Source organism: Aquarana catesbeiana, linkage group LG03, assembly GCF_042186555.1.
Source record: "Aquarana catesbeiana isolate 2022-GZ linkage group LG03, ASM4218655v1, whole genome shotgun sequence".
Classification (NCBI taxonomy): Eukaryota; Metazoa; Chordata; class Amphibia; order Anura; family Ranidae; genus Aquarana; species Aquarana catesbeiana.
The window spans coordinates 21,067,989-21,094,870 of record NC_133326.1 but is presented as its reverse complement, the minus strand read 5'-3'; the positions used below and the strand labels follow the sequence as shown (position 1 = coordinate 21,094,870).

The window sequence follows — 26,882 nt, the reverse complement described above, 5'->3', positions numbered from 1 at the left end:
CTTTGCGGTCATTGGACCCTGATCTGCAGAAAGCATGCTGTCATTGTGAGAGCGGTCCATCCTCGGGCTATGTACATATCTGCAACAGAAAATGTGGAATCATTGCCCAAAGCAACTAATCAACTTCCAGCGGTCATTATTCCAATCTAGGTTAGAACATGCAGGCAAGTGTCCAAATGGTGGTGTAAAATGTACAGTGAGAAGAAAAAGTATTTGATCCCCTTTTGATTTAGTACGTTTGCCCACTGACAAACAAATGATCAGTCTATAATTTTAATGGCAGGTTTATTGTAACTGTGAGAGACAGAACAACAACAATAATATCCAGAAAAACACACACTTCAAAAAAGTTATAATTTGATTTGCATTTTAATGAGTGAAAATAAGTATTTGGTCCCCTATCAGCAAGATTTCTGGCCACCGATGTTTTCTATTAAGATAACGAGCTAAAATTAGGAGCACTCCCTTAAGGCTGGGTTCACACTGGTGCGACACGACAGCCGTCCTACTTTGGATCCGACTTTGCCCTGCGACTTGGGGCTGTCATGGGTCCGACTTTTAATGAACGAGGATCCGACTTGGATCCCCACCAATACCAGGCACTGTGTTTGCTATGAATCTTGAGGGGGAACTCTGCGACAAATTTTAAATAAAAAACCGGCATGGGTTCCCCCTCCAAGAGCATACCAGGCCCTTCGGTCTGGTATGGATTTTAAGGGGAACCCCCTACGCCGAAAAAACAGCCTGGGGGTCCCCCCCAAATCCATACCAGACCCTTATCCGAGCACGCAGCCCGGCCGGTCAAGAATGGGGGTTGGGACGAGCGAGCGCCCCCCCCTCCTGAACCGTACCAGGCCGCATGCCCTCACCCCAAAGCACCTTGTCCCCATGTTGATGAGGACAAGGGCCTCTTCCCACGGGCATGAGCTCCCAATGTCGGAGTGTTTGTTGGACCAGTGTGAACCCAGCCTAAAGAATGTCCAAGGATGTCAGGGACAGTATTGTAGACCTACACAAGGCTGGAATGGGCTACAAGACCATCGCCAAGCAGCTTGGTGAGAGGGTGACAACAGTTGGTGCGATTATTCGCAAATGGAAGAAACATAAAATAACTGTCAATCTCCCTCGGTCAGGGGCTCCATGCAAGGTCCCACTTCGTGGAGTTTCAATGATCAGAACGGTGAGGAATCAGCCCAGAACTACACGGGAGAATCTTGTGGATGATCCCAAGGCAGCCGGGACCATAGTCGACAAGAAAACAATTGGTAACACACTACAAAGGCACGTTTGAAGTTTGCTAATGAACATCTGAATGAGTCAGAGGAGAACTGGGTGAAAAAGTGTTGTGGTCAGATGAGACAAAAATCAAGCTTGAGGAAAAGGGCGAGGAGGACTGCCTATGACCCCAAGAACGTTCTTCTGCCAAGGGGACGGGACAACTTCACCGCATCAAAGGGATGATGGACGGGGCCATACACCATCAAATCTTGGGCGAGAATCTCCTTCCCTCATCCAGGGCATTGAAAATGGGTCGTGGATGGGTATTCCAGCATGGCAATGACCCAAAACACACAGCCAAGGCAACAAAAGAGTGGCTCAAGAAGAAGTACATTAAGGTCTTGGAGTGGATTAGCCAGTCTCCAGACCTTAATCCTATAAAAAAATATGTAGAGGGAGCTGAAAGTTCGAGTTACCAAACATCAGCCTCGAAACCTTAATGACTTGGAGAGGATCTGCAAAGAGGAGTGGGGCAGAATCCCTCCTGAGATGTGTGCAAACCTGGTGGCCAACTACAAGAAACGTCTGACCTCTGATTGCCAACAAGGGTTTCTCCACCAAGTACTAAGTCATGTTTTGCAAAGGGGTCAAATACTTATTTCACTCATTAAAATGTAAATCAATTTATAACTTTTTTGAAGTGTGTTTATCTGGATATTTTTGTTGTTATTCTGTCTCCCACTGTTAAAAAAAAAAAAAAAACTACCATCAAAATTACAGACTGATCGTTTCTTTGTCAGTGGGCAAACGTACAAAATCAGCAGGGGATCAAATACTTTTTTCTCCTCACTGTAGTAGTATTTCATTATTGGTTATTCCTGGGGGGGTCCTTATGAGAAATATGCATCTCACCTAATGGCCCCTGCATGTTAAAAAGCCTGAAAGAGTTTTTGCTGCAAAAAGAAACCAATCAGCTGCCATTTGTCTTTGGTTCACACCTAAGTGTTTTTAGTGTGTTTTGCAGAAACGCACTACAGTCCATTTAACATGGTTTCCTATGGATCTAGTTCACATCTGTGCGTTTTGAACAGGTGCGTTTTTTGAAAGGGTCGGGGATTTTTTTTTTTCCACGCAGCAGATTGTATTTTGTGTGGAATAAATGTGGTGGTATCCCTCGCGCTATAAAGAGTAGAGGAATGTATCTAGATCTAAATAAAGATATATAGTGAGTAGATAGACAAAGTAAATAAAAATGTGTAAAATAATATGCGTGAATGTAAAGTGATGATGTCTCTCAGGACTGCAGCAAAGTCAAAAGTGTTCACACTACACTCAACAAACTAAAGACGGTAAAGGGACTTGGCGCTTCAAATCTATTACATGAATAGGTGACGGTATTGTGACCTATAAACAGTGCAGCTAAAGTGACTATAAACATAAACATCAACTGTGAGTAAACACACCAGTGAATAGACACACACAATAGTCAACAAAATAGTCCAAATGTGCTAATGGCACAGATGTTCTTCATAGGTGAAAAGTTCATAATATTCTCTTCTTAAATAAAAGTACAAAATAATAAGTGACTGTAGCTGGGATCCAGTATGTGGGACAATACAGATATTCTTTTAATGGGGGGTCTGGTGAATCCGGGCTCTCTAACCTCTCACCTTAAAAAAGCGAATATAGGCATCAGATGTCTGCTTTAGAAGGTCCTGTGTGGTGCAGTACATTTAGTAATCTGGGTGATGTGCCTCTAGTGGTTGGATAATCATCCCGGCGTACACATGCCTATACAAATGGAGAGGAGGAGAGAGGAGGGAAGAAGGGGTTGCCCACCTTGGGCTCCACCAATCCGGTGGAATAGGGAATGAGGGAAGAGAGAGAAGCCTCCAAATGGTGTAGTATATTGACCAAAATAATATTTAGTGAAGAATAAGGGTGGTCTCTTACATTAAAACATCTTAAAAACAGCATATAAGCATGAGAAAATCTGGAGCGGCGTCCGAGGCGCCTCCTTACTGACTTCCGGTTACGTCTTGCTCTCTGCCACTGCCCCAGATGAAGTCACGAGCGGTGACGTAACGCGTAGGGCGTGGCAGAGAGCAAGACGTAACCGGAAGTCAGTAAGGAGGCGCCTCGGACGCCGCTCCAGATTTTCTCATGCTTATATGCTGTTTTTAAGATGTTTTAATGTAAGAGACCACCCTTATTCTTCAATAAATATTTTTTTGGTCAATATACTACACCATTGGAGGCTTCTCTCTCTTCCCTCATTCCCTATCCCACCGGATTGGTGGAGCCCAAGGTGGGCAACCCCTCCTTCCCTCCTCTCTCCATTTGTATAGGCATGTGTACACCGGGATGATTATCCAACCACTAGAGGCACATCACCCGGATTACTAAATGTACTGCACCACACAGGACCTTCTAAAGCAGACACCTGATGCCTATATTCGCTTTTTTAAGGTAAGAGGTTAGAGAGCCCGGATTCACCAGACCCCCCATTAAAAGAATATCTGTATTGTCCCACATACTGGATCCCAGCTACAGTCACTTATTATTTTGTACTTTTATTTAAGAAGAGAATATTATGAACTTTTCACCTATGAAGAACATCTGTGCCATTAGCACATTTGGACTATTTTGTTGACTATTGTGTGTGTCTATTCACTGGTGTGTTTACTCACAGTTGATGTTTATGTTTATAGTCACTTTAGCTGCACTGTTTATAGGTCACAATACCGTCACCTATTCATGTGATAGATTTGAAGCGCGAAGTCCCTTTACCGTCTTTAGATTGTATTTTGTGTCCAATAGACTTTCTGGTACAATTTTTTTTTTCTTGCACTTCAATAAAAATAAAGATACAACCACAATATTCCCATGCAGGGGATAGAAGCAATAGGCACATTGTAGAACACGAGAAACTGTCAAATAAAAATAACCCTTCGGCCTGGGAGTAAACACTGGGTGTCCAAGTCCTAAGACCCAGGGGCGGGAGCATGTAATAGACTTTCAACTGGCCCGTACCAAAAATCCAAGTGATGTGTTTGTAATGCGTTTTTGATGAGTTTTGCGTTTTTGTGGGCTAATAGCAAAGTATGACAGTTCTGTTCATGCAGTGCGACTTTACACTCTCTGGCACTCAAGTAGAATCAAAGTACTGCAGCAAATTTTACGTGTCCAAAGTTGCATGTTAGGGGTTAAGGGCTAGGATTAAGAGTTAGAGTAACCCTAACAATTACCGCCAACCCTAATAATTCCTGCTAACTGTAACATTTAGACCCAACCATAGCTTTTAACCCTAGCCCTTAAACCTAACCCTTAACCCTAACTTTTAACCGTTGCCCCTAACCAAAACCCTTAAACCTAACCCTAACTTTTAACCCTAACCATAGCCCTTAACCCCAACCCTTAACCCTAACCCCTTAACCCTTAACCCTAGCCCATAACTCAAGCCCTAACATTTAACCCTAACCATAGCCCTCAACCCTAACCATGGCTCTTAACCGTAGCCCTTAAAGGCCAAGTTCACCTTTGTTCACTTTTTTTTTTTTCTTTCCAAATTCCAGTCCCCCCCCCCCCCCCTTCCAATATAGCATTTATTTACTTATTTTGCAGAAATAAAACATTATACACACGCTTGCCTCACTCTCTTCGTAGCGGTTTAAAAAACACAGCTCGATTGCTCATGCCTTACTTCCTGGTCAGATTACAGGTCATGACACAGGAAGGAGTTGACCAGCTGAGGGTGGATGATGCAGGGTGTGTGCTAATGAGGCCAGCTGGTCAACTCCTTCCTGTGTCATGACCTAAAGTCTGTCCAGAAAGTAAGGCAGAAGTAATGGAGCAGTGTTTTTAAACAGCTATGAAGAGAGAGCAAGGTAAGCGTGTGTAGAATAAATGGAATGCAGTTTTATTTTTGCAAAATAAGTACATTAATGCTATGTTGGTACATAGGGGAGCTGGAATTTAGAAAAAAAAAAAAAAAAAAAGGGAGGGTGAACAAAAGGTGAACTTATCCTTTAACCCTAATGTTTAACCCGTAACCCTAGTCCTAACATTTAACCCTAACCAGAGCCCTTAATCCTAACCATAGTCTTTAACTGTAGCCCTCAACCCTAACATGCGACTTTGGTTCCTATACTACTTTGATGCTACTTGAGTGCCAGAGAGTGTAAAGTTGCCTCAAAGTAGCAATTTCCTATTAACCCTAAAAAACAAAACGCATTAAAAACGTGTTAAAAAAACTCAAAACGCACCGCACAACAAACCGGAAAAATTTACTGCAACCTGCATAGATGTGAACCTAGCCTTAATTTATTTAATGTTATAAAATTAAAGGGAAGATGTGAATTGGTGCTTTGGAAACATGGACACTTTACCTCTCAAGCACTTCTGATGAACAAGGTTGACGTGCTAAAGTAATGGCACACATGCTACCCACTGCAACATGACACAAAGGGTGTATTCACTCTGGCAGATTTAATTGTACACAGGCATAGCTCACCCCCTTGGTCCGGTTTGTTTGTGGAGTTTAAAGTGCTGCAAAGTCTCCCTGGAATGATTGCATGTACCATGCTCAGGACCACTTGGAATAGGTGGTCCCGGGCACAGCTGACTTGTGGTCCAGTGGGGTTCATTTCAGAGCTTGAGCACAAAGCTCTTCATAGATCATCGTGCATGGTAGCAGAGAACATGATTTAGACATGCCAGGGAACACTTCCTTTAAGGGTGATTCACATCTACCGCAAGGGAAAAAAGTATTTGATCCCCTGCCGATTTTGTACGTTTGCCCACTGACAAAGAAATGATCAGTCTATAATTTTAATGGTAGCGTTTATTTTAACAGTGAGAGACAGAACAAAAATATCCAGAAAAAAGCATTTAAAAAAGTTACAAATTGATTTGCATTTTAATGAGTGACTTAAGTATTTGACCCCTTCACAAATCATAACTTAGTACTTGGTGGCAAAACCCTTGTTGGCAATCACAGAGGTCAGACGTTTCTTGTAGTTGGCCACCAGGTTTGCACACATCTCAGGAGGGATTTTGTCCCACTCCTCTTTGCAGATCCTCTTCAATTCATTAAGGTTTCAAGGCTGACGTTTGGCAACTTAAACCTTCAGCTCCCTCCACATATTTTCTATGGGATTAAGGTCTGGAGACTGGCTTGGCCACTCCAGGACCTTAATGTGCTTCTTGAGCCACTCCTTTGTTGCCTTGGCTGTGTGTTTTGGGTCATTGTCATGCTGGAATACCCATCCATGACCCATTTTCAAAGCCCTGGCTGAAGGAAGGAGGTTCTCACCCAAGATTTGATGGTACATGGTCCCATCCATCGCCCCTTTGATGCAGTGAAGTTGTCCTGTCCCCTTAGTAGAAAAACACCCCCAAAGCATAATGTTTCCACCTCCATGTTTGACAGTGGGGATGGTGCTCTTGGGGTCATAGGCAGCATTCCACCTCCTCCAAACACGGCGAGTTGAGTTGATGCCAAAGACACAAAATAACTAATTAATCTCTAAAGCACAGTGTAAGTTCACCCCAAAAGTGATGTGTGTGTGTGTGTGTGTGTGTGTGTGGGGGGGGGTTGGGTTGGAAGAGTCGACCTTGGGCACAGGTAAACCAGATAGATCTAAGGGTACACTCACATTAACAGTTTTAACTGTACTCTAGTACCCCTTAGTCCTGTTCATTTGTGCCCAAGCACAGTTTACAGATCACGGAGCATGCAAGGGGGGGGGGGCACTGTGGTCTGGTTGGCAGGTGCGATAATGACCTGGCATGCTTCCTTTTAAACCAGTGTGAGCGCAGACCGACGAGGGAGTGGGGACAATCAAACCCGGGCACAGGTGAACCAGACTGTACCAAGGGTACACTGACAGTTTTACTGTAGCCTAGCACCCCCTTGGCCCTGTTCATTTGTGCCCAAGCACGCCCCTTTGATCCTGCTCATTTGAGCCCACCCACGGTTCACCCCCTTGGTCCCGTTCGTTTGTGCCCACCAACGGCTCAAGAATCATGGACTGTGCAAGTGGGATCACTGTGGTCTGGTGGGCAGAAGTGATGATGCCCTGGCGTGCTTCCTTTCAATCACAGTGTAAGTGCAGATCAACAGGGGAGTGGGGACAATCGAATTTGGGTGCAGTTTGGTTTACCCTTGCCCAGCCTGAGCACACCCTAAAAATCTGACTGTTTGCTAGAAGCAACACGGACAAGTCACGGAAAGAGAAGAGTCCCTTTAAGTAGTAGACAGTTTACACAAGAATACCAGACTGGTAAAAGACAAGCCATTTTTTAGATAAAAGCAACCGAGAACTCTTCGCAGGCAAAAGGAGTTAATCTATTACACAAGGTCTAACTCCACTTCCAGCCCAGAGATCCTTAGCTGACCTGCAAGTGCTGTCCTTCCTTCTCTGCACTTCTACCAAAAAAAAAAGAGGGGTCGGAGAAAGCCAAGGCCCCTGTGCAGAGTCAGCTGTGCTACAGACTGCAGAACCCAGCGCTGAGCTTCCAGCCGGACTCCAGCTCCTAATGAACGGAAACTATGATGTTCAGCAAGGGGGACCCTGCCAGGATATGCTCAGGTTGAAACATCAGCTATGAAAATATAAAGGGCCTCTTCACAAAAGCTCCCCCCTCACACACGCACAGCAAGAGAAACAGGGATATCTGGGCAAAGAGCTCCGTTCACTGCTTTTTTATTTTTTTTTTATTTTTTTTTAAGGGGACTAGACAGGTCAGCTAAAACGGTGATATGGCAGTTACACTTGATCAAGGAGGAAGATTTTTTTTTTTTTACAAAGTGCTATCGCCTACGTTTTCCCAAAAAAAAAAGCAGATGTACAACAGAAATAGCAACAGTTCAAGAGCCAGATTGCTTGCAACAATTATAATGTTACTTAAGACTTAGATTCCAAAGGCCTCTGCCTAGACTTAATTAGGAAAGAACTTTTTAATCCGCATTCCAGAGAAAGGTTTAACCCCTTGGGAAGGTGGACGAGGTGTCTGAAATGAAGAGATGCACCATACAGCTTTCCCCGTCACATTTCTGCTGTCAACGTATCCACACTGTGCTGGTGTCAAAGGACTCAGAGATGCAACACGTGTCTGCTAGATACAATTTCAGCCCTTTGATGCAAGAAGAGGCTTGCAGTGCACGGTTACACTGACTACGTGTAGGTCTAGATTCCCCTAAAAGTAGTCAGTACAGATAATAGACCAGTGTTAGGTAGAAACAGTTGATCAGGTTAGAGTTTACAGGTTGTCCTATAAATAACTAAATTTCAAAGCCTGCTTTTGAGTCTTACAACGTTCAACATATTTAAAAAAAAGAGGACATCATAGCACAACACCGACCACATGAGGCCACCAATGGTGAGGATCACGATTCAAGAATTGTATAATTCTATGCAGGTTGGGCAACTTTTCACGTCAGAGTTTGCAGGTTATCTTCTGAATAACGTTTCCTAAGCACTATCCAAGCCTATTTTTGGAGCACTACATCATTTGGCATCTTCTGTTGACAAGTGGGCAATCCTAGCACGTCACCAACCATGTCAGGATATCACTGGTGATTATCAATTGAGGAGATTCACCAATTCCTCAAATGTAATTATTGTACGTTTCTCTGCAAACTTACTTTTCATGTAAAAGTTGCTCTTTGAATACAGGTCCCTAAGCCCTTTCCAAGACTGTTTTGGATTACTACTCAGCTTTGACATATTCTATTGACAAGCAAACATCATGGTACATAGCCAACCACATGAGGCTATCAGTGGTGATGATCGGTTCACCAATTCCTTAGGTTTTGAATCATCTGTATATTTTCATGAAGATTTATCTGAATCACAGAAATTTAAGAATCAAGGTAATCATGATTCATGAACTGTACCGATTCTCTGCAGATTGGACAACTCTTCATGAAAGTCTACAGGTTGTCTTTTCAATAAAGGTTCCTAAGCTCCTTCCAAGTCCGTTTTTGGAGTACTACAACGTTTGACATTTTATCGACTATTGAGCGTAATAACACATCACCGACCATGTGAGGTTATCAACGGTAATGATCAATCCAGTTGATTCAATAATTCCTCAAGGTAATCATTCTTTGTAGATTGAGCAACTCTTCATATAAAAGAGTTTGACCTATGAATAAAGGTTCCTCAGCACTTTCCAAATCGGTTTCGGTGTTCTACAAAAGATTTGACATTTTATTGACAAGTGAACATCATAGAAAATCAGACCATGTGAGCAGGGTGGATAAAAATCATTGATTTAAAATATAAAATAAATAAAAAAAAAAAATCTGATTTTTTTGGATTTGAATCTATTTTTTTGATTTTTATCAAATGTATTTTAATAAAAATGCATTTGGAGCAAAAATCTATCTAAAAAGATAGTTTTCTATTTAAGAAACATTAATAATTTAGTTTATTCAGCATGAAATGGAGCTTAGTCATGTAGTATGAGGCTGTATATTCTGCAATATTTACATTTTTGGTAAACTCATTCAATGAATCCAAGCTGAGATACCATGCACTGCACTGATGCATTCACACAATTTCACAGTAACCATGAGATAAAGCAAAGTTCAGGAATATCCTTTATCTGGATTGTTTGGCAAATCTATGTACACTACAAACTGTATGATTAAATCGGTTCTGATATCGCTGTTTTACTAACATGACAGCTTATTATTCTAAAATAGGAAACCTTCATTTTGTTTGTAAATATTAAAGAATCTAACTACAAGCAAGAACAATTCCTTACATTTAAAAGAGCACCTGTCATTTCAGATCCATCATGGCAGCGCCTGTTAGCGGGCATCCACTCATCTGCTGCCGCCACGTCCCTCAACCTTGTTGTGTCACTGCCGCATTACCAGCCGTCCCATTAAAGTGAATGGGACTGTCGGTGAGTCAACAGCGGGTCAGAGGAGGAGCCACTGTGGGACAAAGATGACAGTTGCTCTTTAAAAATTATGATTAAAATTGGAGTTGTTTTAAATCAAGCCCTTTTACTAGTGATTTAAATCGAGTTGATTTCAATAAAATCCACCATGCATGTGAGGCTGTCAATGGTGATGACTGATTCAGGAAGGTCACAGATTTAAATTTTAAATTAACCCGATTACTTCCATGAACATTTATCCGATTAGTAGAGAATTACACAGTGCAAATATCCCGGTAATCACGATTCATGAATTTTATGATTTTTTGCAAAATGGACAAATATTCATGTAAGAGTCCACAGGGTGTCTTTTGAAAACAAAAAAGGTTTCTAAGCACCTTCCAAGACAATTTTGGAGTACTGCAACATTTGATATATCCTATTGACACGTGAACAATCATGGCGCACATCAACCACATGAAGCTATCAATGGCAATGACCAATTCAAGAGATTCAGCAATTCCTCAAAGTAATCATGACCGATTTATGAATTTTACGATTCTCTGCAGATTGGACAACTCTTCATGGAAGAGTTTACAGGTTGTCTTTTGAATAAAGGTTCCACTTCCTAAGCAATTTCCAAGCCTAATTTGTAGTACTTCAACATTTGAAAAGTGAACAAACACGGCACATCGCAGATTGAACAACTCCACTCCTTTCAAGTCTGTTTGAGTTCTACAAAGTTAACACATGATACTACCAACCACGTGAGGCTATCAATGGTGATGACCAACTCGGGAAATACCTCAAGGTGGTAATCCTCATTCATGAATTGTATGCTTCTTTGCAGTGGACAGTTCTTCTTGGAAGAGTTTACAGGTTAACCTCTATATAAAAAAAAGGTACCCAAGCACTTTCCAAGCCTGTTTTGGAGTACTACAACATTTGACAAGTGATAAAGCATGGCACATCACCAACCACATTAGGATGTCAATAGTGATGATGATTAGTTTAAGAGATTCACTAACTATGTCAAAGACTGTTTGTGTATTGATGCAAAACAGTAAAAATTATCAATAAAAAAATCGACTTAACTTCATCTTTTGACCTAACCCAATGGACACATACTTCCACTCACTCCAATGGTAATACCCTTGACCTTGTATTCTCCCATCTCTGCAACCCTGGCAACCTCACCAACACCCCCTTTCCTCTCTCTGATCACAACCTCATTAGTTTCACTGTATCCTTGCCTTCAACCACCCATCCCTCCAAGAAGGAAACAATTACTTGTAGGAACCTTCACCACTTTAACCCTTCTCTTCTCTATTCTGCTACTGACCATCTATATGACATAATCTCTCCCCTGTCCTGTCCTTACCTGGCCACCTCTGTCTACGACAGTTCACTCTCATCGTCACTAGATGCACTTGCTCCTCTAACCACAGGCAGAATCAGGCCCCGACAGTTAGAACCCTGGCAAATCGACAATACTAGAAATCTCAAGAGACATTGCCGTTGCTCTTGAACGACTGTGTAAAACCAAATGCCTACAAGACTTCACCCTATATAAATCTGCCCTTCTAAAATACAATTCCTGCCTCCATGCTGCCAAACAAGCCTACTTTATCTCTCTTATTAATACCTTTTCATCCAGTCCCTGTTGGCTCTTCTCAACCTTTAACTCTCTGCTTCGTCCCCCACCCCCTCTACCCACTAACTCATTCACTGCCTAAGAGATTGCCAATCATTTCAAAGACAAGATTGATGCAATTTATGAGGACACCTCCACTGTGCGTACATCTTCCCCACCCAACATACCTTGCCTAACAGCACATTGAACACGCTGCTCTTTTGAATTGGCTACTACTGAAGAGGTTACAAAACTTCTCAGATGTCCACCTAACCAATTGTCCCTTGAATCCTGTTCCATCACAACTACTACGGTCACCCTCTTTTTCTATCCTATGCTCCCTCACATCTTCAATCTCTCCCTCTCTAGTGGCACCTTCCCCTCCCTCCTAAAACATGCGCAGATCACTCCCATACTTAAAAAGCCCTCACTGGACCCCACAAACCTGAACAACTAAGACCCATCTCATTGCTCCCAATCACCTCTAAACTTCTAGAACGCTTAGTCTACAACCGTCTTAGCTCCTACCTTAGTGTAAATAACCTTCTTGACCCCTTACAGTGTGGCTTTTGCTCACAGCACTCCACAGAAACTGCCTTACTAAAACTCACTAACGATTTACTAACTGCTAAAACCAACAGCCAGTACTCCATACTCCGACTACTTGACCTCTCTGTGGCCTTTGATACTGTTGACCACCAGCTCCTTCTCAATAAACTACATTCCCTTGGCCTCCGAGATTCTGCTCTATCCTGGCTCTCTGCCCATCTATCACAGCGCTCCTTCAGTGTAACCTACAACTCAGTCTCCTCCTCTCCACTGCCCCTTTCTGTGGGGGTCCCCCAAGGCTCTGTTCTTGGACCCCTTTTCTTCTCTATCTACACCTCCTCCCTTGGACACTTGATAACCGCCCACAGCTTCCAATACCACTTATACGCCGATGACACCAAAATCTGTCTACTCCTCACCTCACTCCTTCAGTCTCCTTTTGCATTACTAATTGACATATCAGCATGGATGTCGCACCACTTCCTTAAACTAAATCTCTCTAAAACTGAGCTATTAATATTCCCCCCCACCCGTGACCCCCTCCATTACTTTTCAATCAAAATCAATAATGCAACCATCAGTCCCTCCCCTCACGCCAGGATACTAGGTGTAGTCCTAGACTCTGACTTGTCATTTCAGCCTCAAATCCAATCGTTGTTAAAAGTTTGTAGAATTACCTCTGTAACATCTCTAAAATGTGCCCCTTTTTAACAAATTAAACCACAAAGCTCCTCATTCACTCCCTTGTTATCTCTCGCCTTGACTAATGCAACTTTATTCTCATTGGCCTGCCTCTCCATAGGCTCCTCCCCTCTTCAGTCTATCATGAATGCTGCTGCCAGACTTGTACACCTTACCAACCACTCAGTGTCTGCCAACCCTCTCCTCCAATCTCTACACTGGCTCCCAATCACCCAGCGAATTAAGTTCAAAATACTAACCACAACATACAAAGCCATTCACAACTCTGCCCCGAGCTACATCACCAATCTTGTCTCCAAATATCACCCAAATCGTCCTCTCCTCTCTTCTCAAGACCTCCTTCCTCTCGAGCTCTCTTGTCTCCTCCTTCCAGGCGCGTCTCCAGGATTTTTCCAGAGGCTCTCCCATCCTCTGGAAGTTGCTACCTCAACCTGTCCGGCTATCCCCTACTCTTGCTACCTTCAGGCGATCCCTGAAAACTCATCTCTTCAGGAAAGCCTATAACGTCTCCAACTAATCTACCACTTCCATCAGCTCATTCCCCACAGTTACAACCTTTTGTACCACCTGTCCCACCCTATTAGATTGTAAGCTCTTCTGAGCAGGGCCCTCTTAATCCTCTTGTATTTTATTGTATTATAACTGTATTGTCTCCCTTTTTATATTGTAAAAAGCTGCATAAACTGTTGGCGCTATATAAATCCTGTATAATAATAATAATAATAATAATAATAATAATGATTTATCTGATTGGTAGAGAATCACACAATCTATGAATCGAGGTAATAACGATTCATGAATTGCATGATTATCTGTAGATTGGACAACTCTTCATAGGAGTAGTCTACAGGTTGTTCTTTCAAATACAGGTTTCGAAGTTCTTTCAAAGTCTATTTCGGAGTACCACAAAGTTTGACATAATTCATTCACAAGTGGACAATTATAGCACATCACCAACCATGTGAGGCTATCAATGGTGGATTACCAATTTTTCAGATTCCTCAAGGTAATCATTTATGAACTGAATCCTTCTTAGCCGAATGGACAATTCTTCATATGGAAGAGTTTACAGGTTTTCCTTTCAAATACAGGTTCCTAAGCACTTTCCAAGTCTGTTTTGGAGTTCTACAAAGTTGACAAGTGGACTTCATAGCACATCACCAACCACGTGAGGCTAACAATGGTGATGACCAACTCCTCAAAAGGTAATCATCATTCATGAATTGTGCAATTGTTTGCAGATTGGACAATTCTTCTTGGAAGAGTTTACAGGTTGTCCTTTAAATAAAAGTTGCAGACAAGTGAACAAACATGGTGCATCACCAACCACCTGAGGATATCAATAGTGATGATTAATTCAGAAGATTTACCAATTCCTCAAGTTTTAAATTAACCTGCATAGTTCCATGAAGATTAATCTGATTGGTAGAGAATAACACAATTTATGAATCCAGGTAATCATAGTTCATGAAGTAAGAGAGTTTACAGGTTGTCCTTTGAAAAAAAAAATAATAAAAATAAAAAAATAAAAAGGTTCCTAAGCACTTTTTAAGTCTGTTTTGGCCTTCTATAAATATGTCAGGTGGACTTCATAGCACATCACCAACCATGCAGGGTCATTAATGGTGATGACTAGCTCAGGAGATATCTCAAGGTAATCGTCATTCATGAATTGTGTGATTCTTTTACAGATTGGACAACTCTTCTTGGAAGAGTTGACAGGTTGACCCTTAAATAAAGGTTGCCAAGAACTTTCCAAGTCTGTTATGTAGTTCTAGAAAGTTGACAAGTGAACTTGATAGCCTCATGTGGTTGGTGATGTGCTAGCGAATGTGATGACCAATTCAGAAGATATCTCAAGGTAATCATCATTCAGAGTGGATAGTTTGTGGGTTTACAGGTTGTCCTTTAAAAATAAAGGTTGCCAAGAACTTTCCAGGTCTGTTTTGGAGTGCTACAAGGTTTGAAATATGCTATCGACATTGAAATGAATGGGTTCCCTGATGCACATAGCGCTTGAATGCGTGCAAAACCACGCATGAACGTGGCGCGATTTTGTGTGAATTCTAAATATGCCTAGGTGCGAAAGCGTGTTCCAAGCACGTTCCATTTAGGCCAGCCAATCCTTTTTTAGTGGGCTGCCCTTTCGTGTGAAAAAGAAGTCTAAAGACTTGCCGCACTGAGCCACGACCATGTTTGCACATGTTGGTTGTGCCATTAAGAATTGCCCTCCAATGCTGGTTTGCTAAAGGGCAGTGAGTGTCGGGAAAGTTCACAATTTTAGGTCTGTTCCCACCATGCAGAGATGTGAACCTATCCTTAAGCCTCAAGGTCCCCCAATTAGTTCCTGTGGTCCTCATACCCCAGCACAGAGAACAGTGAGATCCCCCCCCCCTCCCCCTGCTCCATTACAGGTGTATATTCTTCTAACCACAGATCAGCGTTTACCTCGTCCTACCCGGGAGCATTATAAAAAACATTCAAGAAATGTGCTGGAGCCGGGAGTTCACAGAGCCAATCCAGATGTGTTCTCGGCGGCTCCCAAGTCTGGTGTATGTGTGGCAGTCTCCAGCCCCTGGCTGCAAGTGAAGACCTGGAAGGTCCAGCAGAACAAACAGACGGGATGCCTGGAAGAGGGAGGACCGCGGCACGCCAGGATCTGGGAATGTTCAGCGCGCCTGCGCTGCCAAAGTGACGTTAACCTCTGAGCTGCCAGCGGGGGGCCCCACAGCTGTAAAATGAGATTCGGGTCATTCAAGTCTGCCGATGGGTTACATCTACGAGCGCTCGTAGGAAGATCGACTGAAGGTATTCTGAGCTGTGGGGCTGATTCAGGAAAACAAAAGGCTGAACATACACTGTACAATCTCTACCAATGACTAGTACAAGGGCCTGCCTGAACGGATACTAAATGAACAGATTGCTGAATAGGTAATTCTAAAGGAAACTGAACAGAGATTGTACAGTGTATGGCCACCTTTAAAAAGGAAGAAGTAGGAAACCATAACCCTACGATCTGATCGTACAATCAACTTTAGATCAACCAAACATATGTAATATGAGGACCTACCTAAACTATCCAATCGATCTCTATCCAATCAGGAAGGCCCTTGCACTACATAGTTGAAGGTAGATGTAATAGAGATTGTACAATCAGATTGTTAAGTGGTTAGGACCATACAGGACTAAGTCCAACGGTCCCCCATACATGATACAATCTGACTGTACAATCAAACGTAGATTAATTATGATTTGAGGAGCTACCTAACCTCTCCAAGGATAGGAGGGTCTACCCAGGGTGGATTTGATTCAAAACATCATTTTTAAAGAGCAACTGTCTTCTCTGTCCTGTACCGGCTTCTCCTCTGACCTGCTGTTGACTCACCGACAGTCCCATTCACTTTAATGGGACGGCTGGTGATGCGGCAGTAGCAGGCGAGTGGATGCCGCTAACAGGGCGCTGCCATGATGGGTCTGAAATGACAGGTGCTCTTTAAATGTAAGGACTTGTTCTTGCTGGTAGTTAGAATCTTTAATATTTGCAAACAAAATGGGTTTCCTATTTAGGATAATAAGCTGTCAGGTTAGTAAAACAGCGATATCAGAACCGATTAAATCGTACAGTTTGCCGTGTACATAAATTTGCATAACAATGGGATAAAATAAATATTTCTGAACTTGCAGAATATACAGCCTCATGCTACATAACTAAGCTCCATTTCATGCTGAATAAACTAAATTATTAATGTATCTTAAATAGAAAACCACCTTTGGATTTTTAGTTTTTTTACTTCAAAAGCATTTTATTAAAATAAATTTGATTAAAAAAAAAAAAAAAAAATCATATTTGATTTTTTTTTTTTTAAATCATTGATTTATATCCACCCTGGAGCTGCCCAACCTCTCCAAGGCTTGGGAGGGAGCTGCCCAACCTCTCCAAGGCTTGGGAGGGAGCTGCCCAACCTCTCCAAGGCTTGGGAGGGAGCTGCCCAACCTCTCCAAGGCTTGGGAGGGAGCTGCCCAACCTCTCCAAGGCTTGGGAGGGAGCTGCCCAACCTCTCCAAGGCTTGGGAGGGAGCTGCCCAACCTCTCCAAGGATAGGGAGGGAGCTGCCCAACCTCTCCAAGGATAGGGAGGGAGCTGCCCAACCTCTCCAAGGATAGGGAGGGAGCTGCCCAACCTCTCCAAGGATAGGGAGGGAGCTGCCCAACCTCTCCAAGGATAGGGAGGGAGCTGCCCAACCTCTCCAAGGATAGGGAGGGAGCTGCCCAACCTCTCCAAGGATAGGGAGGGAGCTGCCCAACCTCTCCAAGGATAGGGAGGGAGCTGCCCAACCTCTCCAAGGATAGGGAGGGAGCTGCCCAACCTCTCCAAGGATAGGGAGGGAGCTGCCCAACCTCTCCAAGGATAGGGAGGGAGCTGCCCAACCTCTCCAAGGATAGGGAGGGAGCTGCCCAACCTCTCCAAGGATAGGGAGGGAGCTGCCCAACCTCTCCAAGGATAGGGAGGGAGCTGCCCAACCTCTCCAAGGATAGGGAGGGAGCTGCCCAACCTCTCCAAGGATAGGGAGGGAGCTGCCCAACCTCTCCAAGGATAGGGAGGGAGCTGCCCAACCTCTCCAAGGATAGAGAGGGAGCTGCCCAACCTGTCCAAGGATAGGGAGGGAGCTGCCCAACCTGTCCAAGGATAGGGGGGAGCTACCTAATCTTTCCAATGCTATGAGAACATACCTAACCTCTCCAATATCTTGAGGATCTACCTAACCTGTCCAATCTGTATCAGATCAGACAGGCCCTTGCACTATGCGGTTATTGGTAAAGCAAAGGAGATTAACAGACTGTAACGTATGTGGTGAGCTTTAAACTGACCACACACTGTGCTATCGGATTGTACAATCTCCTGTGGATCTACTAACAAATACACAAAGCAAGTGCAAAGACCTCCCTTATTGGATTCAAATCAAAAAGGACAGTTTAGGTCTGCCCTCATATTGCATCATTTTGGTGAATGTCAAGCAGATTGCACAATCAGATAGTCTATATGATATCAAGTAGATTGCATACACAATCTGGGGGTGCACAATCGCTGTACAATCTCCTGGACTTTTACCAAAATTATGCAACACGAGGACAAACCTGCACTGCCCTTTTACATTTGCATCCAATCAGGCAAACCCTTGCACTGCATGGCTGTTAACAGATCTACAGCTGGCCACACGTATTACAATCTGACTGTACAATCTTTATGCAATCCCTTTTAAGATGGCCATACATTCTAAAATCTGACTTTGCACTCTTTTAAGATGGCAGGGATGGCATTAGGGGGGAGGGGGTCTAACAGATCAGTAATGTCTCCTTTAAAGAGAACCTGTCACCTGTCGTTACATAGGGGGCTTATCGGCCCCACTGTGATAGCAATAAAGTAAAAAAAAAATAAAATAAAAAAGTAAAAATACAATCTTATTATACAATCTCTTTTGACCCCTCCCCTTTACGACCACCCGACACATACGGGCTTTAACAGCCCCACGCCACCGCGCTCCCAGGCGACAATGGCGGATCTCGGTGTGGACTAAAGATCGGTAGCTGGTGGGACTGATCATGTGACCACGGTGACAAAGGGGGGGGGGGGAGGAGGGGGTCCTACGCTGACCAAAGAAGAAGCTCCAGAACCCTTTTTCGGGTGTGGAGCGTTGCTCGTTTTTTTTTTTTTTTTCCAGCGCGCATTTTGATGCTTTTGTAGCGGATTTTCCACGCCACTAACTGTCTTTCGGGTGCCATTAATTAATGCCACCGAAGCGCTATGCGGGTTTGCAGCACGTTTCCAAAAAGTTGCGGCAAAATGCGCGTTTCTAGAAACGGCAAGCGTGAACGCGGTCCAGAGGGACACTGAGATGGGGGGGGGGGGGAGGGGTTAAGACGGCCCACACACACTCTTCAATCTGATTTTGCAATCTTCATACAATCGCTTTAAAAGATATCCATACACTCTACAATTGTATGCTAATTCTTTTAAGACGGCCATACACTCTACAATCTGATTGTACAATCTACTCTAAGATGGCCATACATTCTACAATCTGATTGTATAATTATAGGATGGCTATACACTCTACAACTATATGCAATCTCTGGTTCTGCGATATAATTGTACAATCTACTCTAAGATGGCCATACACTCTACAATGTGATTGTCCAATCTCTAGTCTATGCAGGGTGATTGCACTGACCTGGTGACAGCACAAGGCTGAGCAGACAGAGGACCAGCATGCTACAAGGGAAGTGTCTGCTCCTGAACCGTCCAATGGGAATGCAGGATTTCTCTGGGGCTCAGTGTAGGGATGTATCCGATCATACAGTGCAGTGTAGGGGGGGGGGAATCCTGCATGCAGTGTCCGGTGGTCGCAGTGTAGTCCCGGGATCCGGTAGGTCGGTGCAGAGCGGACGGCGCTCAGTGATCCCCGGTAACTGCGGATTGGAAAAGCAATTAGCACAGCTGAGAGACTCCAGCGGACCCTCGGAGCCCCGCCCACGGGGCACAGCGGGAGCCAATCAGAGCTCGGCCTGGGCGAAGAGCTGCCATTGTCAGCGCAGGTATTGGGAGAAAGAGACAGCCGGGGGAGGGCTTCCCGGCTCAGTACACGTGGTTGGGGTGCAGTACACGGGAGCGGGCGGTAGGGGGAGAGCGAGGTGTGAGATTGGTTAGGCAGGTGTGATGGAGAGGAGGGAGGGGACAGTGCTGGGACAGAACAGAGAAATATCATATAATATAATATAGAGGGGATAGTGCTGGGATAGAACATAGAAAATAATATAATATAATAAGGAGGGGACAGAACAGAGGAAAATAAAATATAATATAATAATGAGGGGACAGTGCTGGGACAGAACAATAATATAATATAATATAATATAATATAATATAATATAATATAATATAATATAATATGGAGGGGAAAGTGCTGGGATAGAACATAGAAAATAATATAATATAATAAGGAGGGGACAGAACAGAGGAAAATAAAATATAATATAATGAGGGGACAGTGCTGGGACAGAACAATAATATAATATAATATAATATAATATAATATAATATAATATAATATAATATAATATAGAGGGGAAAGTGCTGGGATAGAACATAGAAAATAAAATAATATAATATAATATAATAAGGAGGGGACAGTGTTGGAACAGAACACAGAAAAATAATGTAATATAATATAATATATTATAATATAATATGGAGGGGACAGTGCTGGAATAGAACATAGACAATAAAATAATATAATATAATAAGGAGGAGGGCAGTGCTGGGACAGAACAGAGAAAAATAAAATAATATAATAAATATAATATAATATAACATAATATAATATAATATGGAGGGGACAGTGCTGGGATGAAACATAGAAAATAAAATAATATAATATAATATAATATAATATAATATAATATAATATAATAAGGAGGGGACAGTGCTGGGACAGAACAGAGAAAAATAAAATAATATAATATCATATAATATAATAAGGAGGGGACAGTGCTGGGACAGAAAACAGAAATATAATATAATATAATATAATATAATATAATATAATATAATATAATATAATAAGGAAGGGACAGTGTTGGGACAGAACAGAGAAAAATAAAATAATATAATAAAATATAATATAATATAACATAATATGGAGGGGACAGTGCTGGAATAGAACAGGGAAAAATAAAATAATATAATATAATATGGAGGGGACAGTGCTGGGACAGAACAACACAGAACATAATAGTAATAAAAATAATAATAATATGTTTTATAATTTGACATTTTAAAAATGACACTGCACAGAACTGCGTGTGAATCACACAGAAACCGCACAGCGTTCCTGTGCGATTCACATGCAGTTCCTAATGTGAATGGGCCCTTACATTTGCAGACATGGGGGGGCAGGGACCACAGAAATTTGCAGGCCCCTCGATCCCCCTCCGTCCTGCTCTTTGCAGGATGGGCTGGATGCCACAAAGGTGCGCCTCCTAGTGGCCGCTCCAGGCCGTTCAATCTCTCCTTCTCTTCTCTAGCTGTAACTAGGGAAGGGCAAAAATCATGGGACTTAGAAAATCAGTAGCATCCTCTTTATATTCCATCAGTCCTGTGCTTTCAGAAAATGTATGATTGGTGCTTTTTGAAAAGTTTGAAAGTTGTAAGGCAAAATAATTTTTTTAATAATAGTACAAAAGTTGCAAAAGTTGCAAAAGTTGCACGGCAGCGCAAACCGCCGTAGGGTTACGTCGGCCTCTTTAGTTCAGGCCAATATGTATACTTCTACATATTTAAAAAAAAAAAAAAACGCAATAGGCGATTTTACATTGTTTACATTGACAGATCCCCGTTCTGTCTCTGTAAGGAGCGATCGCGGGTCGCTTGCGGACAATGCTGCCGCCGGCCACGCGCATCGGCTCCATCGTCCCGGCGCCCCCTATACCCCTTAATTAATGAAGAAACTTGGGGGATTTTTTTGTTTTTTTTGGGATATTTATAATAGCAAAAAGTATTACAAAAAAGCATTAGCAAAAAAATATTGTGTTTCAAAATTGTCGCTCTTTTTTTTGTTTATAGGGCAAAAAATAAAAACCGCAGAGGTGATCAAATACCACCAAAAGAAAGCTCTATTTGTGGGGAAAAAAGGATGTCAATTTTGTTTGGGTGTAACGTCGCACGACCGCGCAATTGTCAGTTAAAGCGATGCAGTGCCGTGTTGCAAAAAATGGCCCGGTCATGTAGGGGGCAAATCCTTCTGCGGCTGAAGTGTTAAAAATGGAGCACATGGCCCGGCAGAGAACTTCAGAATAAATAAATATTTTAAAAATCAATTCATCATGTGTATTCCTTTTTAATCATGGTGCGTTTTTTGTATTTCTTGCAGATCTGTGCAGTAATCCAGTGTGAAGCTTTCCCTCTAGGCAGTAATAAAGACCGGTTATCATTGCTCTCTGCAGGGTGACTGGTCTTGTCTCCGCCCGTTTTCGGCAGGGCCCCTCCCAGAACTCATCTTTCTGCGCAGGCTATATGTATAGCACAAGGATGATGCCACTTCTACTTTTGCAAGGTAATATCTGGGTTTGCAAAGGCATTGGATGCACACAGTGGATTATTATTCTTTGTGGCTACTGAGGAATGTAGAGGATTGGTATGTAGAGGAGTTGGTGGCACTCAGGGTTCTCACCCATGCAGGTTGAGGGGCTCAGGGGATGCTTGTCTTCTATGGGAAAGACTGGATTTACTCCAGGATTAATAAGCAATGATACCTGAACTGCATTTCAAGCCACATAAAATCCCATAGGCAAGTTCAATAGCTTATATAACGAAAATCTGGACTATCAAGATAGCTTATAATTGTAATCATGTAAGTCATGATTACACTTATAAGCTATATACAGTCAGGTCCATAAATATTGGGACATCAACACAATTCTAATCTTTTTGGCTCTATACACCACCACAATTGATTTGAAATGAAATGAACAAGATGTACTTTAACTGCAGACTTTCAGCTTTAATTTGAGGGTATTTACATCCAAATCAGGTGAACGGTGTAGGACTTACAACAGTTTGTATATGTGCCTCCCACTTTTTAAGGGACCAAAGGTAATGGGACAATTGGCTGCTCAGCTGTTCCATGGCCAGGTGTGTGTTATTCCCTCATTATCCCATTTACAAGGAGCAGATAAAAGGTCCAGAGTTCATTTCAAGTGTGCTATTTGCATTTGGAATCTGTTGCTGTCAACTCTCAATTTGAGATCCAAAGAGCTGTCACTATCAGTGAAACAAGCCATCATTAGGCTGAAAAAACAAACCCATCAGAGAGATAGCAAAAACATTAGGTGTGGCCAAATCAACTGTTTAGAACATCCTTAATAAGAAAGAACGCACTGGTGAGCTCAGCAACACCAAACGACCCGGAAGACCACGGAAAATAACTGTGGTGGATGACCGAAGAATTCTTTCCCTGGTAAAGAAAACACCCTTCACAACAGTTGGCCAGATGAAGAACACTCTCCAGGAGGTAGGTGTATGTGTGTCAAAGTCAACAATCAAGAGAAGACTTCACCAGAGTGAATACAGAGGGTTCACCACAAGATGTAAACCATTGGTGAGCCTCAAAACAGGAAGGCCAGATTAGAGTTTGCCAAACAACATCTAAAAAAACCTTCACAGTTCTGGATCAACATCCTATGGACAGATGAGACCAAGATCAACTTGTACCAGAGTGATGGGAAGAGAAGAGTATGGAGAAGGAAAGGAACCGCTCATGATCCAAAGCATACCACCTCATCAGTGAAGCATGGTGGTGGTAGTGTCATGGCGTGGGCATGTATGGCTGCCAATGGAGCTGGTTCTCTTGTATTTATTGAGGATGTGACTGCTGACAAAAGCAGCAGGATGAATTCTGAAGTGTTTCGGGCAATATTATCTGCTCATATTCAGCAAAATGTTTCAGAACTCATTGGACGGCACTTTACAGTGCAGATGGACAATGACCCGAAGCATACTGCGAAAGCAACCAAAGAGTTTTTTTAAGGGAAAGAAGTGGAATGTTATGCAATGGCCAAGTCAATCACCTGACCTGAATCCGATTGAGCATGCATTTCACTTGCTGAAGACAAAATAGGGATAGCATCTCCTCCGCGGCGTCTTCTATCTTCTTCTCCTCGGGCCGCTCCGCACCCATGGCATGGGGGGGAGGCTCCCGCTCTTCTCTTCTTCTTTTCTTCTCTTCTTCTCTTCTTCATTTTCTTCTCCGGGCCGCTCCGCAATCCATGCTGGCATGGAGGGAGGCTCCCGCTGTGTGACGGCGCTCCTCGTTTGACAGTTCTTAAATAACGGAGGGGGCGGGGCCACCCGGTGACCCCGCCCCACTCTGACGCACGGTGACTTGACGGGACTTCCCTGTGACGTCACGGGGAATGCCACAGGGAAGTCCCGTCATGTCCCGTGCGTCAGAGGGGGCGGGGTCACCGGGTGGCCCCGCCCCCGTTATTTAAGAACTGTCAGACGAGGAGCGCCGTCACACAGCGGGAGCCTCCCTCCATGCCAGCATGGATTGCGGAGCGGCCCGGAGAAGAAAATGAAGAAGAGAAGAAAAGAAGAAGAGAAGAGCGGGAGCCTCCCCCCCATGCCATGGGTGCGGAGCGGCCCGAGGAAAAGAAGATAGAAGACGCCGCGGAGGAGATGCTGGACGAGAACGCCGGAGGAAGAACCAGAAGAGCCAGAAGAACCAGAAGATGAAGGAAGATAGAAGAAAGAAGAAGCATTTAAATAAAGGAATTGTCAAAAACTGTCTCTTGTCATTTTTAACATTTTTGACACTTTTTTCGTGAAATGGTAGGGGTATAAGTACCCCCTTACCATTTCACACAGGGGGGGGGCCGGGATCTGGGGGTCACCTTGTTAAAGGGGGCTTCCAGATTCCGATAAGCCCCCCGCCCGCAGACCCCCACAACCACCGGCCAGGGTTGTGGGGATGAGGCCCTTGTCCTCATCAACATGGGGACAAGGTGTTTTGGGGGGCTACCCCAAAGCACCCTCCCAATGTTGAGGGCATGTGGCCTGGTACGGTTCAGGAGGGAGGGGGGGCCGCACTCTCGTCCCCCCCTCTTTTCCTGCGGCCTGCCAGGTTGCGTGCTCGGATAAGGGTCTGGTATGGATTTTTGGGGGGACCCCACGCCGGTTTTTTTTTTTTTTTTTGGCGCGGGGTTCCCCTTAAAATCCATACCAGACCTGAAGGGTCTGGTATGGAATTTAGGGGGAACCCCACGTCATTTTTTTTTTAAATTTTGGCCGGGGTTCCCCTTAATATCCATATCAGACCTGAAGGGCCTGGTATGGAATTTAGGGGGCCTCCCACGTCATTTTTTTTTTTTTTAATTTTGGTTCGGGGTTCCCCTTTGGGGAATTCCCATGCCGTTTTTATCAATGAACTTCTATGTGTATTGTCGGCAATGCAATAGCCGCGGGTAGTTTTAAATGAGTTTTTTCCTTCGAAATGTCATTTTGCTGTCAGATTGTTCTAAACACAGGAAACATGCGCCCCTTTACAGGCATACTATAGACACCCCCCAGGTACGAAATTTAAAGGGATATTACACTTTTATTGATTGACTTTAAGCATTATTAAAATCACTGCTCCTGAAAAAACGGCCGTTTTTAAAACTTTTTTTTGCATTGATCCATGTCCCCTGGGGCAGGACCCAGGTCCCCAAACACTTTTTATGACAATAACTTGCATATTAGCCTTTAAAATTAGCACTTTTGATTTCTCCCATAGACTTTTAAAGGGTGTTCCGCGGCATTCTAATTTGCCGCGAACACCCCAAATTGTTCGCTGTTCGGCGAACTTGCGAACAGCCAATGTTCGAGTCGAACATGAGTTCGACTCGAACTCGAAGCTCATCCCTACCCAAGAACAAGCAGGAACTGAAGACAGTTGCAGTAGAGGCCGGGCAGAGCATCACCAGGGATGAAACCCAACATCTGGTGATGTCTATGCGTTCCAGACTTCAGGCTGTAATCGACTGCAAAAGATTTGCAACCAAGTATTAAAAAGTGAAAGTTTGATGGATGATTGTTAATTTGTCCCATTACTTTTGGTCCCTTAAAAAGTGTGAGGCACATATACAAACTGTTGTAATTCCTACACCGTTCACCTGATTTGGATGTAAATACCCTCCAATTAAAGCTGAAAGTCTGCAGTTAGAGCACATCTTCTTTGTTTCATTTCAAATCCATTGTGGTGGCCCAATGTGAATGTGGGCTTACACTCTCAGTGTATTCATTCATAACTGAAGCACAGTAAACTGTGTTTACTATGCTTCAGTTTGTGAATGAACAAGAAGCCGCTCAGCACGGAGCTGTCAGGTATCCCGTGCAGCAGGTGCTCACTCCCATGCAGCAGGTGCTCATTCTTATGCGCATGTGCAGAGTCACAGTGAGAGATCAGGGGTCTGTTTAGAGCCCTAATATTTCACCAAAGCCCCCAATGGGGCTTCTAAAAAAAACTGTACAAAATAATATTGTAAAAAATAATTTAATAAATAATATTGTAGAAAATACAAAATAAAAAAAATTAAAAAAAACATTCTGTTTGCCGCTCCCCAAAAAAAATTTCCACTGACTGCCACTGCTTTGGGATACACACCGTAATGCAATAGGCTGCACTCCTAGGCAAGTGAGTACATAATACTCCAATAAAGGAGAATCTAAAAAGATAGCATCCACACAGAGGCCGCAGACATTGGCCATACGGATGAGACAATCTTCACTCTTCCCAGGATGTCCATAGGCTATAATTATGATTTAGATACATGGAGCCCTGATGGTCCAGAGTTGCTTGTGCTTGCCCATGAGATTGTTGGTGGTTTAAACTGTAGCGAAATAATTGTTCATATATTTATTTGAAGTAAACCTCTATTATTCTCCTAAAGAAGCAAATCTTGTATCTGAGAAACGTGCAGAATCATCTCCAGTGTAGCTCAGTGTACAATTTCCTGTGCAGGAGTGATGTCATCTCAGCAGGGCCAATGAAAATGGTCAGTACCTGGAAGCCAATCTAGATGACAGCAGCCGACGGGTAGCTCCAGGACACCGCAGTGCTGGAGAGAAAGGTGAGTATAGTTCCTCTTTAAGTGGCCCCTAGTGTAGATTCCTGTTTTGGCCACTAGACTAGCCTTATATCATCTAGGCACTGTGGAGGTGATGTTACCCATCAGCTCTGATTGTGCAGGTTCTACTTTCAGAAGCTACCCCAGTTGAGCGATCCTCAGGACCTGATTTTCACCTTGAGGCGGTGAAGGGGTCGAGTTCCAAAAGACTATTTGTGATTTCT

General features: G+C 43.3%; 1 protein-coding gene across 2 annotated transcripts in view; it reads right to left on the bottom strand.

The window, feature by feature from the left end:
* The window catches only part of ADAMTS17 (ADAM metallopeptidase with thrombospondin type 1 motif 17), a 407,931-nt gene extending 388,277 nt beyond the window's left edge, over window positions 1-19,654 (bottom strand). The window contains exon 1 of one of the 2 annotated variants that reach the window (XM_073618375.1): window positions 19,227-19,654. In XM_073618375.1, coding sequence (XP_073474476.1) covers window positions 19,227-19,266 — 40 coding nt within the window. In that variant the 5' untranslated portion in view covers window positions 19,267-19,654. The remainder of the gene's footprint in view (window positions 1-19,226) is intronic. The other variant, XM_073618376.1, reaches the window with a different exon arrangement.
* Window positions 19,655-26,882: the final 7,228 nt, after the last annotated feature.